The 17,923-nt window shown below is 44.4% G+C and overlaps 1 protein-coding gene across 1 annotated transcript in view; it reads right to left on the bottom strand.

Moving 5' to 3' along the window:
- The window catches only part of pacrg (PARK2 co-regulated), a 174,219-nt gene that overhangs the window by 90,095 nt on the left and 66,201 nt on the right, over positions 1-17,923 (bottom strand). Inside the window, exons 3-4 of the mRNA XM_080784602.1 lie at positions 12,582-12,753; positions 812-961 (exon numbers count right to left, since the gene is read on the bottom strand). Of these exons, the coding sequence (XP_080640728.1) occupies positions 812-961; positions 12,582-12,753 (322 nt within the window). The remainder of the gene's footprint in view (positions 1-811; positions 962-12,581; positions 12,754-17,923) is intronic.

The raw sequence follows: 17,923 nt of genomic DNA, 5'->3' as shown, positions 1-17,923 counted from the left end.
GATTTGACAGCTAATTTACAGAGGAGATTTGCATAAGGCCCTGCGCTAATAAGGCAGGCTTTTGTTTCCCCTCCCTTTGTCTTACCCCTGCTATCTTTGTTCGGCTTTCTCTCCTTATTTTAGGCCGCACAAAAAATAGCAACAGATAATGTACGCGAATTAAAGGGACAAGAGATTCAAATTGGATATTGATTAAGAGACTAAAGCCTTGTGTTAGCCCTCTGTTAAAGCCTGTGTTTAAGTGATTGATTCACAATGTCCTCACATCCCACTGACTGCGCTGGTGAATGGTGTTCGGGGACTCGGCTGCAGCCTTTTAAGTCCTCAATGACGGGTGCGTTGCATGGTTTCGAGCTGCGCCACACCGTGCTAAGCGCTTTGACAGGGCAACACAAAGAACCCTGCCTATCTGACGGCCATCTCCTCTGCACCTGGTGTCACCCAGGTGGAAAGCAAGGACACGGTCTCCTTCTCAACAGCAAACAACAACACAAAGCAGCGCTATGCAACACTAGACAACACACAGCGACACAATGCGACCTTGAGTAACTGACAGCAGAAAGGAAGGAAATAATGTAGCGTCTCTGTCAAAGAGAATGTATAAAGTAGAAGAAACAAGACAGGCGAAAGAATACCGATTTTGCCGCATTGGCCGTGCGAGCATCAGTTAACCTGATGAAAAGGGGGACCCTAGGTTCCTAATGTGAATCGCAGGTTCGAATCCCGTTCCTGACAGAATTAGAACGGAAACTCGAACCGAAATAAAACAGTGATGAAATGTTTTAGTAAAGATGGTAGCTTCTGGACTCACTGTTCATGTTCTTGAAGATGTTGAGGATTGGGAGCATCTGTCTGTAGTAAGGTACCAGGGCTTGTCCCACCATGTCTCCAGACACAACCAGGTGCTGCAGGACCTTCAGCGTAGTGCAGATCACCTGCCGGTTCCTGGTGTTCAAGGCATCTGGAGGACAAACGGACACAAACCATGAGCTTGTGCAGGGCAGGCGCCTATATAGGGTTTGTGATATGGCTTCAAATATTTTGCCTCCATAAGAAAATCATGAATGATAACAATACAAGAAAACAACAAGAACAGAACATCACTACATCACTTTAGAAGGATTGCAGACTCTAAACCTATTTAAAAATGTATTAGGGCTATCTACATTTGTAGGAAACCATACACAGACTACCTTTCACCTACTGTATTTTACATATAGACTCTACCTATTGAAAGATATACTAAATCTACATTTACAGGGAACCACTAAAAGCAAGAGTAAAAAAGTGTGCCTTGAGCTTGCTTTTAAAACTATATCTATGGTCGTTGCCTGTCTATATGTAATGTGAGCTTGTTCCAGGCCATTGGCCCATAAAAGCAGAAAGATGCTTCGCCATGCTTTTTATAATTCATATTTGGCACCTGGAGGAGGCCAGCACTAGATGACCTAAGGAGACGCGTTGGAAGATATTTGGGCAGGCAAATATGGATTAAAAGGATTTTAAAATCAATCCTAAAAGTTACCGGGAGCTAGTGTGAAGATGCTATTATAAATGATAAAAAAATGTTTTGTTGACTTGTGTGTGTGTGTATATATATATATATATATATATATATATATATATATATAATTTTTTTGAGTTGTTTTACATGTTGTACATACTATGCTTGAGATTAAATCGGTTAGAGGTTCCAAATGTTTCGAATTCTGTGTAGATGAATGCAACGGTGCACATGTAAAGACATTCTGTGTACATAACCACAGATACACATGAGTCATAATCCATTTATTCTTTCATCCTTTACTTTCATAGCCTAGCTGGTCTTTGTTTTAGACAATGTATCCCCCCCCCATTCATCATTTAGCATGTGTCATTCGAAGTAGATAAATTAGCCAGTATAGAAGCTCACAATATGTTGTCAGTTTGTATTTCAGCTATTTTCACTATTTTTGAAAAATGTTGAAAATGTCTTTTTGCCTTACATTTTTTCTGTGCCGCTAGGTGGAAGCAGAGGTGTAGTTAAGCTGTGCCACCGCCTGCGTTCACGCTGTAGCCCCCTGCACGCTATCAGGACTGTTGTAAAAAGTTAAACGTTGCTTTGGGGCTCAACCTCTTCATATATGGAGTATACGGGGGTACGAATATGTACGTACCTGGCTGATAACGTCCCATAGCTGGGGGGTACGAATATGTATGTACTTCTCAAAAAAAAGAGGTAATGATGCCCAAATATATTGACGCCAGGTTGGAAGTGGCTAAGTATTTCAGAGGGTTTTATAAATAGATATACAATCAAAGGCATTAACAAGAGCTTGTGGATTATTTTTCATCACAAGCTACTATTTAATACTAACTACACTGGATCCATGGGAACACAGGTTATTCTTCCATTCCCTGTAAGTAACGGCTTTGGATATACAAGGTAGTGCATCTGCCCAACAGCAATGCACGGCACTGGGGACACAGGAGTCTAAGTGAGAGCCAATCACCCAGCAATTTGGCCCGCAGCTGCACTTAACTCCCTTCTCCCACTGATGGAGAGAACAAAGGAGGGGGAGAGGATGCAGAGATATACTGTATCCTATATTAAAATTGGCTAATGGAAGGGGGGAGACCATGGCCATGTCACTATGACTCAGACATAACCATAACCAACCCAATAGGCATATACCGTATATGAAGATCCAGGATAGGCATCAGGGATCTCATGGGCATAAAAGGGGACACAGGTAGACAGACATACAGAGATCTCCATATATGGGCACAAAAGGGACACAGACAGACGGGTACAAGTTACTTCCTTGGCATACTAACAAATCAATTCTAGGCTAGGTACACCTGTGAAAATACGTTGTCGGTGAGTGCAGGAGGTTAGCGACAATTATTTTTGTGCGGACCCCTATTTCCGTGGTTCCCAAACTTTTTCATGTCAAGGACCCTCAAATTGACACTAGCCCACGGACCCCCATTTGAAAAGATATGCCAAGGACCCTGCATGAGAGAAGGCTCTAGCAGTGATTCTCAACCCGATTAATTTCAAGGACCCTCAGTTTGACATGCATTAGTCTACGGACCCCCATTTAGTGGCATTTCTATCTCTCGGACCCCCAATTTATATTGTAATAAAATCAATGTTAATTTAACTCTGAGAGTGTACAAATGGAACCAAATGGACCCGTTCCATTTGTACACTCTCAGAGTTACAGACCCATAGGGGTCCATTGGGTTCCAAACTATAATTTAGCTGGGGACCCCCTGGTACTCCCTCAAGGACCCCTGGGGGTCCCCGGACCCCACTTTGGGAACCACTGGCCTATTATTGTCCACAGGTTTTTACAAAAGGCTTTGGTGGAGCGCAGCTTTATCTCTCCATGGAAGCTTGCAGCTTCATCTCTCCATGGAAGCGTACAAATACATAGTTGTTTGAAGAATATACATTATCCACAAAGTAACGACAGCGGAGTTGCATTACAAGCTCATACGGTGCAGCTGAGAAGTAGGGGGAAAAAGGCATTTCAAAAGAAAGCGTCAAAACAAAGAATAGAACTGCTAGGAGTGAGAGGAGACACAGAGAGCCTGTGGCTGACACTGAGGAAGCAAATATGAATTATGATAGCAGGCAACAAGAGAGTGAGAGAGAGAGACAGAGAGGGAGGGGGAGAGAGAGAGAGAGAGAGAGAGAGAGAGAGAGAGAGAGAGGGGGGGGGGATAGAGATGGGAGAGAGAGAGAGAAAACAGAGAGAGCGAGAGAGAGAGAAAACAGAGAGAGAGAGAGAGAGAGCAATGGAGCAACAACTCCAAAGTATTTGTGTATGAAAATGCAAGGATGTCACATTGTCACATACTTGAGGGCACACACACACACACACACACACACACACACACGTACACACACACACACGTACACGTGCACACAAACATCAAACGCAGTAAGGTAAAATGTCACCTTCAGTTTCAGGCACAAGAAGCATGGAACATGGCAGCAGTACTATAAGGAGATGGGTACCCTATGTAGAAAGTCACCCATGCTGTTAGAGGCTGACAGGTTACATGTGCACTTTACAATTTCACACATGTGTGTGTGACATGTGCACGTGTATATATATATATACACACACACACACACACACACACACACACACACACACACACACACACACACACACACACACACACACACACACACACACACACACAGTAATGTAATGTACTGTACTGTACTGTACTGTACTGTACACATACTGTACATGCGCGCATGCACACAGCAGGGGGCAAATTAAAGGAGAAACATGATTAACTGAGTGTAGAAACATAGCAATGCATCTGCGTCCATGAAGGTGGACTGGTGAGCAATTAACATCCTATCATGCTTATGTGTATACTGTCCTAATGTTGAGCAGGCTCAGTTGGCCTGGATTTAGGATCACAGTCACTACTTCAAGCTCAAACACTCTTCAAGTGGCTAGTGTTTTTCTAGTCTGGCTAGTGTTAATCTACTTTGATTACTATGGGAACCAGGGAAAGACAAAAGTAAACGGGTAGAAATTGTGGTCAAAAGTGCACAGAAGAGCATCTCTTCCTCAGGTGACTAAGAATGTCAATGCAGGATCTGATCAGAAGGTAACTGTGTCAGCAAGAAAAGTCCCTCAGCAACTACAAAGACAAGCTATTACAGTGTGTGTTTAGTTGGGAAAAGTTGTCTATCGCTGGACTGGCTGAGTAATCAGGGACGTCTCTTTCAGACCCCATGTATTTCCAGGATAATACGAGGTTGTCAACTTGTCATTTTGAGAGCGAAATGTCCCACAATATGAATCGATTTTTGAGGGGCACTAGCCCCTCCTATATACAGCATACACGTGTCACATTTGCCATTGAATATTTATTCCTATGTGTCTGAAGTGCCTCTCTTACAAGTGTACAATACTCTTGACTGTGACCCATGATATTTTAATGGGGGGTGTACGTTGTTTGTTGATGTTTGTGATGATTAAAAAAAAAGGGTGACTATGTGCAAAGATTTTCTTGTCAGATGTACTACTTGGCTGTCCCCAATAAAAAAAAAATATATATATGTGTCTGAAGTGAACAAATCAGCTTTTTGTGGTAACACAAACAGTAAATGCCATTGACAATGAAAAGATAATTTACGTCATATGTGGACGAGCAAATCGACTTTTCTAAACATAGTGCAACTGTTTTAATTCAGCTCGGGGCATATATATATATCACATAAATTCTGCTTTTGAGCAACATTTATAGATCTTATTCTTGCAGAACTCTGCTCTGCCTCTACCCAATAATCATGGTAATGCAAATGCTCTTGTGTAATATTGCTTAATATATTTGATAGAAAAGAAAAATGTGAGGGACGTGTTCATATGTATGCCAATGCATACGTCAAGTGGCGCCCATCACTTTACACAAGTGTGATTTTTTAAATGTCAGATTTAGCTATACTGTATACTGTACGTCTGTATGTCCCATGCAAACTGCTCGCCTAGCCATGGTTAGTACAGAAAATTAAGACATGTCGCATGCTGAGGGGGAGCAATGTACTCTACTAGCCATGGTTAGTACAGACAATTAAGACGTGTCACATGTTGAGGGGGAGTAATGTACTCTAGCCATGGTTAGTACAGAAAGACATGTCGCATGCTGAGATGGAGAAATGTACTATAGCCATGGTTAGTACAGAAAGACATGTCGCATGCTGAGTGGGAGAAATGTACTATAGCCATGGTTAGTACAGAAAGACATGTCGCATGCTGAGATGGAGAAATGTACTATAGCCATGGTTAGTACAGAAAGACATGTCGCATGCTGAGATGGAGAAATGTACTATAGCCATGGTTAGTACAGAAAGACATGTCGCATGCTGAGATGGAGAAATGTACTATAGCCATGGTTAGTACAGAAAGACATGTCGCATGCTGAGATGGAGAAATGTACTATAGCCATGGTTAGTACAGAAAGACATGTCGCATGCTGAGATGGAGAAATGTACTATAGCCATGGTTAGTACAGAAAGACATGTCGCATGCTGAGATGGAGAAATGTACTATAGCCATGGTTAGTACAGAAAGACATGTCGCATGCTGAGATGGAGAAATGTACTCTAGCCATGGTTAGTACAGAAAGACATGTCGCATGATGAGATGGAGAAATGTACTATAGCCATGGTTAGTACAGAAAGACATGTCGCATGCTGAGATGGAGAAATGTACTATAGCCATGGTTAGTACAGAAAGACATGTCGCATGCTGAGATGGAGAAATGTACTCTAGCCATGGTTAGTACAGAAAGACATGTCGCATGCTGAGATGGAGAAATGTACTATAGCCATGGTTAGTACAGAAAGACATGTCGCATGCTGAGATGGAGAAATGTACTCTAGCCATGGTTAGTACAGAAAGACATGTCGCATGCTGAGGGGGAGCAATGTACTCTAGCCATGGTTAGTACAGAAAGACATGTCGCATGCTGAGATGGAGAAATGTACTATAGCCATGGTTAGTACAGAAAGACATGTCGCATGCTGAGATGGAGAAATGTACTATAGCCATGGTTAGTACAGAAAGACATGTCGCATGCTGAGATGGAGAAATGTACTCTAGCCATGGTTAGTACAGAAAGACATGTCGCATGCTGAGATGGAGAAATGTACTATAGCCATGGTTAGTACAGAAAGACATGTCGCATGCTGAGTGGGAGCAATGTACTATAGCCATGGTTAGTACAGAAAGACATGTCGCATGCTGAGATGGAGAAATGTACTATAGCCATGGTTAGAACAGAAAGACATGTCGCATGCTGAGATGGAGAAATGTACTCTAGCCATGTTTAGTACAGAAAGACATGTCGCATGCTGAGATGGAGAAATGTACTATAGCCATGGTTAGTACAGAAAGACATGTCGCATGCTGAGATGGAGAAATGTACTATAGCCATGGTTAGAACAGAAAGACATGTCGCATGCTGAGATGGAGAAATGTACTATAGCCATGGTTAGTACAGAAAGACATGTCGCATGCTGAGGGGGAGCAATGTACTATAGCCATGGTTAGTACAGAAAGACATGTCGCATGCTGAGATGGAGAAATGTACTATAGCCATGGTTAGTACAGAAAGACATGTCGCATGCTGAGGGGGAGCAATGTACTCTAGCCATAGTTAGTACAGAAAGACATGTCGCATGCTGAGATGGAGCAATGTACTATAGCCATGGTTAGTACAGAAAGACATGTCGCATGCTGAGATGGAGAAATGTACTATAGCCATGGTTAGTACAGAAAGACATGTCGCATGCTGAGATGGAGAAATGTACTATAGCCATGGTTAGTACAGAAAGACATGTTGCATGCTGAGATGGAGAAATGTACTATAGCCATGGTTAGTACAGAAAGACATGTCGCATGCTGAGATGGAGAAATGTACTATAGCCATGGTTAGTACAGAAAGACATGTCGCATGCTGAGATGGAGAAATGTACTATAGCCATGGTTAGTACAGAAAGACATGTCGCATGCTGAGATGGAGAAATGTACTATAGCCATGGTTAGTACAGAAAGACATGTCGCATGCTGAGTGGGAGCAATGTACTATAGCCATGGTTAGTACAGAAAGACATGTCGCATGCTGAGATGGAGAAATGTACTATAGCCATGGTTAGTACAGAAAGACATGTCGCATGCTGAGATGGAGAAATGTACTATAGCCATGGTTAGAACAGAAAGACATGTCGCATGCTGAGATGGAGAAATGTACTCTAGCCATGGTTAGTACAGAAAGACATGTCGCATGCTGAGATGGAGAAATGTACTATAGCCATGGTTAGTACAGAAAGACATGTCGCATGCTGAGATGGAGAAATGTACTATAGCCATGGTTAGAACAGAAAGACATGTCGCATGCTGAGATGGAGAAATGTACTCTAGCCATGGTTAGTACAGAAAGACATGTCGCATGCTGAGATGGAGAAATGTACTATAGCCATGGTTAGAACAGAAAGACATGTCGCATGCTGAGATGGAGAAATGTACTATAGCCATGGTTAGTACAGAAAGACATGTCGCATGCTGAGGGGGAGCAATGTACTCTAGCCATGGTTAGTACAGAAAGACATGTCGCATGCTGAGGGGGAGCAATGTACTATAGCCATGGTTAGTACAGAAAGACATGTTGCATGCTGAGATGGAGAAATGTACTATAGCCATGGTTAGTACAGAAAGACATGTCGCATGCTGAGATGGAGAAATGTACTATAGCCATGGTTAGTACAGAAAGACATGTCGCATGCTGAGATGGAGAAATGTACTATAGCCATGGTTAGTACAGAAAGACATGTCGCATGCTGAGTGGGAGCAATGTACTATAGCCATGGTTAGTACAGAAAGACATGTCGCATGCTGAGTGGGAGAAATGTACTATAGCCATGGTTAGTACAGAAAGACATGTCGCATGCTGAGATGGAGAAATGTACTCTAGCCATGGTTAGTACAGAAAGACATGTCGCATGCTGAGATGGAGAAATGTACTCTAGCCATGGTTAGTACAGAAAGACATGTCGCATGCTGAGATGGAGAAATGTACTCTAGCCATGGTTAGTACAGAAAGACATGTCGCATGCTGAGTGGGAGCAATGTACTCTCGACCACCAACAACACCAGGCTGATGTGTACTTCCACTTCCTGTTAGCTTCTTCAATGATCCTGTAAGCTTCCTGTAAGCTGTTTTCTTGGCACAAGTTGGCCATGAATGGCCTACTTGTGCGTGAGCAGAGCGCCAACTTACCTCTGACTCATGTCAATTTACCGTCCGTCCTCCACCCAGATTGGGTGGATATTAATGTCACCTTCCCTTTCAGACATAAACTTTTGTTTGTTGCACCTATTGTAGCCAGAATTAAGAAGCACAGTGATTTCCAAGCATTAGGCTACCATCTTCATTGGCACCATCAACTATTCATGTGTGTGTGTGTGTGTGTGTGTGTGTGTGTGTGTGTGTGTGTAAATGGCATAGCCATTGTATCCGTTCTGGATGAGCACACACATTGTGTCTGACACCATCTCCCCATCTCTGCCCGGGTGTCTGCCCAGAGCGGACAGCACAGATATATCTGCCATCATCCAGATAAGGTGGAATGTGGAATGACGGGAATTTCAAACCAACATAACAAACAATGAAATTATAATTACAGACTAGCGCAAACAATTTTCCCTGCTGTGACATTTGGACCGCGGGACTGTTCAATTATTCATCGGCACTCTCGCCTCAATGCAAAAGGAGAAGAGATGGTGGGGGGGGGGTAGGAGGAGGAGGCTGAGAGTTGGATGCATTAACGTCAGTACAAAACCCCTGCATCGGGATGAATAAAGTAATCATCTATTCACGCCGAGGCCTGCTCCATATTCAGCGTGGAAGTAAAACAACGGTGACCTTGTATTCTGCTACTGTGAAATGTCACAGGTAGGGGTGTTTAGCTGTGAATTGCTCTCATTCCATGTATGAATACACTTTCCAGATCAGAAGGAGCTGTTCCCGCAAAGAAGCGGAACTGAGGATGGTCTCGTAATGAAACTCTCATTTTGGTTTGAGGCTCAACAAACGCTATGCCAATCGACTGAGTAGAAGCATGGCTGAGAATCCTCCATCCTATTTAAGGAAGCAAGCCAAATCCAAGACCCTCTTTATGTATTCTCCCAAAGTCACAATAGTCCTGCTTGACTGATCCTAATTTGATGAGGAGTTGCAGCTTTAGAATAATGTCCTATTAATCTCTATAAACTACTGTACAGAATATACTTATAACTTTGAATAATGATTTGTTACTCACATCTCTTTCAAGATACAGGAGTGTAATTTGTTACATCTCATATGTAGACTCCTCGACATTGAAGAAAATAAAAATACAAATAGCATAATGCTTTTAGGTCTCCTGATGGAAGGCCAGATGAGGCCAGTTGTAGGTGCAGGGAGGGTGCTGGGTGAGTAGTAGGCCCAGATAGACACCAGGATGAGGCCAGTTGTAGGTGCAGGAGGGTGCTGGGTGAGTAGTACGCACAGATGTGCAGTGTAGACACCAGGATTTTGATGTTAGATTAGTTGGCTGCAGCTAATTTACTTGTACATGCAGTTGTTAATCAACTATAAACAACTGTGTTAGTAGTACAGTAAATGTTGTACGAATTGCTTGTGAATGATCAATGAGCTATTTAAAGTGTTACCCGAATCTACATCCAAAAGAATTTGTGTTTTTTGCACTTTCTACTGATTGGATTACACTATATTGCTTTATATTTGTGTGTGATAAGCTTATGTTATGCAAAAAAGAAAAACTTTCCGAAATGAAAAACAAAAGGTCCCTGGGAGTGCCATGTGAAGTGAGGCAAATCTTCTTCATTGTGTATTCTCATCCGGTGACGGGGAGTCATCATATAAATGCACCGGGCCCTGAAGTGACTCAGTCGCTCAGACAGATAAGAGACCCCCAGCTACATTGAAGATGTATTCACGTCAGAGAAGGAAAAAATAATAATATATATATCTTCCCATTTAGATTGCAGACGTCTTTTTACTTTCCTCCTCTTCCCTCCATCCCTCCTCTTCTCTACTCCAGCCCTGTGGAAAAGTAATTAATCTGCAACATGGACTGGCGGCTCTGCCTTGTGGATGGCAAACGGGCCTGATTTTTAATAAACCAAGAAGCTAATAAGGACTAGGCCATTTAAAATTCCATTATCAGTGCTAGGTGTGTGTTTTCACCTTTAGACTGGCCTCCCGAAGGCAAGAACGGCCCAAACTGCTGAGGGCTGAGGAATTAGAAACTAGTATCTCTCTGTGTGTGTGTGTGTGTGAGAGAGAGAGAGAGAGAGAGAGAGAGAGAGAGAGAGAGAGAGAGAGAGAGAGTCACTGTGCATAATGTCAAATTGAGTGTGTGTGTGTGTGTGCATGTGCATGTGCATGTGCATGTGCATGTGCATGTGCATGTGCATGTGCATGTGCATGTGCATGTGCATGTGAGTGTGCGTGCGTGCGTGTGTTGTTGGGCTATTTGACGAAGGGCATGGAGGACATCAGGCATTTTGAAATATTGCAAAATGTCAGACCAAATGATGAGGCTGTCATATGTGGTGTAAAAGCTGTGTTGCAGAGCACCACAGATAAACTCAAACCATGAGCGTGAGATGACTGATCATACAGTACATGTATACACACGTGCACACGGAATTGGTCCTGATCAATTTCTTTTGCTTCTCATTAGAACCACAGCAATGCTCTGCGAGCGACGCGGCTTTGAGCCAAAGAATGAAGAGTGATCTTGGTGCCGTGGCCAAGACCCCACCATGTGTGTGTTCAGAGCAGCATGCAGTGTTGTAACAGAGTTTATACTGCTGTCCCGCCCAGGGAGCGCACGCTGCCAGGGTCAGTCTGTCAGCATGGCTCCGTGTCTCCAACACACCCAGCCTGGTGTTGGCCGTTCCGCCCCTCTGCCTGCACAGACGTCTGACACTCACACACTCACCCTCACACACACACACACACACACACGGCCAACTGCCCATGACGTGAACACAATCCCAGCCTCGCTGGGCGCCACTTAACGGCTCCCACTTTGAAACTGACACTCCAGTTGGCAGCGGCGCCAAACAAAAGACAGTCTGTGCGCATGTGTGTATATGTATGTACAATGCGTGTGTGTGTGCGTGTGCAACATGTGTGTGTGTGCGTGTATGTCGATATTTCCAAAACCTAGCCATATTCCATGTGTGTGTTGTGTAAGGAGGCACCGTCTCCTTCATGGAGTTTATCCCATAAGGAGCCTCAAGCTGTTCACTTCAGTCTAAATTCTGATGTCTATTTTTGAAACCACCCTGGGACATGACCTTTCTACCCGCACTCCTCTGCCAACTGTGTGTGTGTGTGTGTGTGTGTGTGTGTGTGTGTGTGTGTGTGTGTGCGCGCGTGCGCATGCACGCGTGCGTGCGTGCGTGGCCAGCAGGCCATAACACTGTGACACGGTTATATGTAGCAATACTTCACATTCATGGCAGCTTATCAGGACTAATTTTGGAGCCAGGATCTTCCGGCAAACACGAAGAAAACAAGGACACTTCACCCCTAGGTTAGGTTAATGTAATAATAGGAACAGTATGACTCCAGGGCCATTTTAGGACTCATCCTGGCACAACTACTTGTCACAGGACTGTTATATTCCGTTGCAGGACAAGGGTGTGAAATAGGTGAGTACACGCGTAAGGCATGCGGAAATGAAGTTTGGGGGGTGTCATCATATGAACAATGACCTAACATCAGTAATTTACAAAAAAACATTCCCATGGTTCTTTTCGGGCACTTTTTGCAATTAGCCCAACATCCTCGCAAATGACACCATGTGCAGAAACGTCAGACCAGTGCATATTATTCATGTGGTGTACGCACATAGGCAGGCAGGCACGTATGCGCAGGCACGTATGCGCACGTGTGCACACACACACACACACACACACGAACACACGCACACACTTACTCTTGATGGGTATAATGAGCTGGGGGATGACGGGTAGGATCTTACTTACTCTTGATGGGTATAATGAGCTGGGGGATGACGGGTAGGATCTTGGTGCCTCCATGTTCCAGCATGTCATGGACGCCCTGGCGGGCCAGGAACTCGTAGGGGTGGGCCGTCTCACACAGCCCGTCAAAAAACAGAGGCAGGTAATGGTGGTAGTCCAGCTTCTCAATCTCCACCTGAGAGCACACACGCGCACATACACACACACACACACACACACACACACACACACACACACACACACACACACACACACACACACACACACACACACACACACACACACACACACACACACGATCGATAAACATATGATTAGTCGTGATGGCAATTTACAATACAATTTAGGCATTTAGCAGACGCTCTTAATCCAGAGCGATTTGCATTAAGCAAGAACAAAAGCATGCGAATACATCACATAAAAGCATTTATCATGAAACATGCGTAAGCTAAGAAAGTAACAGTGGAATATCTATAAAATGAAACTATACATATAAACTATACATATATACTACTATGCTATGGCCATAACAATACTTTCATTCCTTGCCCCTTTCTCTTTGAGTGTCCTTGCATTTTTATCCAAACTTCCCTCAAAGCCTAGCCTTAGAGTCTACTACATGTCACAAACACAGACGTGCACGGCGTGCACACAATATTGTGAGACAGCTGTTAGGTTGATCATGATACTGCGACATGTGGCATCCTGTGCGCTGTGCTGACACATTAACACCTGTTGTACTCCATTCACAGGATTGGGCCACTCCACTCCCCACACGCACGCACGCACAGTTCCACACTAAGACATTCTCCTAGCCTATACAGACCATGCTTGATGCTGTGTTGTGTGTTACGTGTGAGGAAACAATGTAGGCGAATGCAACAAAAGAAGTCAGTGAGTATTAATTTGTGCACATACATTATGTATGAGAAAGCATGTTCATCTACGAAGCCATTACTATTTATCTCTATGTACATAAATGTTACTGTGTGTGTGTGTGTGTGTGTGTGTTAGCATGTGCGCGTGTGCCCGTGTGAGCGTGCGTGCGGCATATTTAATACCCGAAGTGGTTATGATCTGCAGCACTGTGTCCTTGTGTCACTATTGTTGGATTGGGGGGGGGGGGGGGGGGGGTCATGTAATGGAAGCCAGGTCCCATTGGGATCATAAGCAAACAGCCCCCCAGCAGTAGACGTTCTGCAAGACAGCTGAGTCCAAGCTGGCTGAGACACCCCTTTGTTCACATCACACATACAGTGTCCACACAAACACATACATAACTATATAGGCCTACCGTATATAAATGCACGCACGCACACTCTCACACACGCACATGCGCGTGCACCACACACACACACACACACACACACACACACACACACACAAACACACACACACACAGGCACCCTGCCATGGTTATGCCGGTCGGTGCTGAAATGTCACCAACACAGCATCGCTTCGTGCTTTCAAGTCTCCAGCCTGCGGTCAGAGCCCAGACTTCAAAGCACAGCGGAACCCCCCCCCCCCCCCCCCCCCCCTGCCCACCAACTCCTCCTGACACACGTCTCCTTACGGGTAAACACGCAGGAAGAAAGACAGATAGAGGGCCAGAGAGAGATGGAGTGAGATGGATAGAGAGAGAGACAGAGAGAGAGAGAGAGAGAGAGAGAGAGAGAGAGAGAGAGAGAGAGAGAGAGAGCCCACACTGTTGGCACAAGAGAGACGCGGCTGATTGCTCTGAGGCAATTTGCTGGCCAACCTTGACCTTGCCTTGCGCTTGGTCAAGATCATCATTGTGAGTCAGACAGGCTGGAGACGAGAACAAAAGCAAACATGAGAAGAAAGGAGTAGAGAGGAGAGGAGAGCAGAGGAGAGATGACTCTGTACACATGCTTATTAGCCAGTGGCATGACAGGGACACATGTCAGGCTGCGAGCTGAATTTCTCTTGACCACAGAAACCACTCTAGCAATGCATCCCACAGTGGACTGGAAACACATGGTGATGAGCACACAAGCTGACAGTCATGAAAACTGAAGACATTTGAAGCTGGTCTGTGCCTGGCACTGTAGACCTACATATAGGTTATCAATCCTCAGATCTACGCCTTGCTGGATGTGAGCATCTTGCTTTTGCTGCTGTTGGGGCGATGCCAAGGGAATAATTACATTGAGAGTATTAGTCTAGTGTTGTTGTGCGGCTAGCTCTGAACTGTGTGATGCACTTAATCAAAATCACATAAACAAGCACTCGGGGACTGGCTGAAGATTCTAGTTAGCACTGAAAGAGTGGGGACAATCAACGCACGCACAGTCGCACACACATCATACACAATGCACACACAACACACACACACACACACACACACACACGAATTCCAAGAGAATCCTAATCAGCGGCCACGGTAACTCTTGCATCCGTTATCGATTGTCCAGCCAGGTTTGTTTGTCTTTGGGAGCCTGTGTGAACCCCCCCCCCCCCCCCCCCTGCCCCCCCCCCGGAGCCCTCAGAGTCAATGAGAGCGCTGCAGAAAGACTCTCAGCCAAGTAGCAGCAATTAGCCCGAGGACACAGACACAGACCTGGACGTCTCTTCTGGTCAGCGTCTCAGCAGGAGAGCAGTGGTGGACAAAGTACATACTCAAGTCAATACTCAAGTATTCAAAAGTACAAATGGCGAAGTACATTTTCTTTCTGTAGCTAGCCACGGATGTTAACTCGACATTCGGAACCCGTGTGCACTGTATTAGTCTGTATTTTTCAATTGATATGAGTTTTAATCCCGTCTGTGTTCCCTGTATTCCTCAATGGGTGGCAGTGCATGGCGGTGCGCATCAGGTGAAAGCCAGTACACTCGATGTAAACAATGTAATGGAGGAAATAAAACTGCGTTCAGGCACACATAAGGCCCCAACTTTAGAGCCTCTTGTTGAAACAAGTGGTTAATTAGTGAATTGTGTAAGTTTGTCTACTCAAGTAAATGTATACTTGGTTACTTTCAACCACTGCAGAGGAGGAGCCAGTAGCCGTTGTGAGCAGCGGCAGTGCTCATTAGATCATTGTTATCGCCCCCCCTGGCGGGTGGAGGGGTCCAAGGGAGAGGAAAACAGCAGGTTGTTTGTTGAAAATGGAATACCTCTGGTGGGTGTGGGGTTTATGCATGTGTGCAAAAAGCCTTAGTGCGTTTAATGTAGGGAGAGAGAGAGCCACTGTAGATTGTGTGAGTCATATCCGAGCTACCAGGCCAATCAGAGAGACCCCGCCATATAGGAGGACACCGTGCGCGCGCGCTTGCGCTAGCTGCTGCTCCTGAGGTAATTGCTGTGGACTATACCAAAATGTTTTAACCCTTCAGCCAATAGCAAGACAGCTGCTTATCAAATTAAATGGCAGCAGACAAAACCTACACAAGGATTTGACATGGTATTGCTAGCTAAAACTGTAATTTTAGCATGTAGTTCTGTTGTCTAACCTCAGGGAAATATTAGTTTTAGAGGTGGATCGCTTTAACAGTTTAGTTATGATGCTATATTGTATGTGCTGGCAATAGATACAGCCCCCCTGGGTCAGCAGCAGTATATGCAGTGTATATGCTTCTGTATTTAGAGCCAGCTGATGAGCTGCGGGAAGTCTTTAACCAGAAGAGGAGAAGAATCTGGCCTATTCATACTGTGAGAGCAATTCATTATGCTGTCACCATGGGCACACTCCTTTTGAACATTCACTGTAGCTAGCTGTGCAGGAACGCAAGGCACATATACACTGGTGCACATGATAAAGTATACATAGTACCGTTGGCAGGATTATGAAAAGATGTTGTGTGATGGCGTGTGTGGAAAGCACTACATCATACACAGTGGAATATGCTCCCTTATAACGTTATCAACCCACGGCAGCGCTTTTTAACGTGATTATTTTAGGAGCAGTTAGGGGTTCAGTGTCTTGCTCAAGGACTCTACGACAAAAAGCCATGAGGAGCCGATGATGGAACAGGGGACTTCCTGGTTCCCAGATGGCCACTGTACCTCCTGAGCCACTGAGCCACTCTGATTAATGATGATTAATTAATGCTGCTGTGATGCGCTGCATTAAGGATGAGGCACACATGAGTCGAATGGGTTAAGCGTTGTCTAAATAAATGTTTTCCAAACAGTGGGTCCGGACCTATAGCCTGGGTTCCAGCCTGATTCGCTGCGTTCCGCGGATCTGAAAACAGTCTCCTATTGACAGTCTCCTGTTCTCCGCAGGTAGGCGGGACATATGAAGGTTGAAATGGAACCGTGGCTTCTGTTTGGTCTGTGGTGCTCATTCACTAAACTCACCCCACACGGCCGTCATTTTGTACTACTGAATCGTTTATTTGGTCTGTGGTGCTCATTCACTAAACTCACCCCACACGGCCGTCATTTTGTACTACTGAATCGTTTACTTTTTACAGTAGGTTTTTACTCTCAAGTCTCGAACGGCGCTATTCTTTTCAACAGTGAGAGGCATGGACAGAGTGGCGCTGGCTGATGACGCATCAGCAACAACATGGCTACGTAAAAGTTGACGTTATGAAACGCAAGTCAAGCAGCGTCTGTCCAGACCGAGTAGCGCAGTGACATTTTCTGATCCACCAAACGCAGCGAATCAGGCTGGAACCCAGGCAAGTCGGGACCCATTTTTGGGTTGTGGACCAATTTTCATGGGCCGCAATTAAATATCCCTTTATTTTTTGTTTCCTATACATTTAGTTTTTTTTAATTATTGAAAGATTTTCAAATATTTGACATTCTCAGATGTGGTGATACGCTGAGCAAGGGTACGCTGTACAGATTTATTCAATACAGCAGCTCAGGGAGTGCACTCAGAACCCATTTACGACGCAACCCCTTTTAGTTTAGTTGTTGCTATGTAGGATTATATAGCAAACATTAACATAACATTTAGCTTAGTTGTTGCTATGTAGGAGTATAATATAGCAAACATGCAATTTTTGAATAAAAGATTTGGAAGGTGTTTTTAGAATCTGCCTCAGTCCTAAATATGTTAAAGTGAGGATGTTGTTGTGTAGGAGGGGAGGCAGGTGAGGGAGAGCTGTGAGTCACTGTCACAATCTATTCTGACAAACTGTCTTCCTCTGACACGTATTGTTAGCAACACAGTAGAACTGTCATTTGCATTTTGCAGTGACATAAAATGCAACGATGGATGTCACAATTTCAGGACTGGAGAGAATGAATCGAAATAGCGACAGGCATAATCTTTTTTCTTTCTTTCTTTCTTTTTTTTGAACTAATGACACCTATTCCACACATCAACACCAACACACAGAGATGAAAGGAGAATGTGTTTTTGATGTGC

The sequence above is a fragment of the Protomyctophum bolini genome, assembly GCF_963924005.1.
Source record: "Protomyctophum bolini genome assembly, chromosome: 15".
NCBI lineage: Eukaryota > Metazoa > Chordata > Actinopteri > Myctophiformes > Myctophidae > Protomyctophum > Protomyctophum bolini.
Note: the sequence above shows the minus strand (reverse complement) of the source record. Positions and strands in the feature narration are given on the sequence as shown.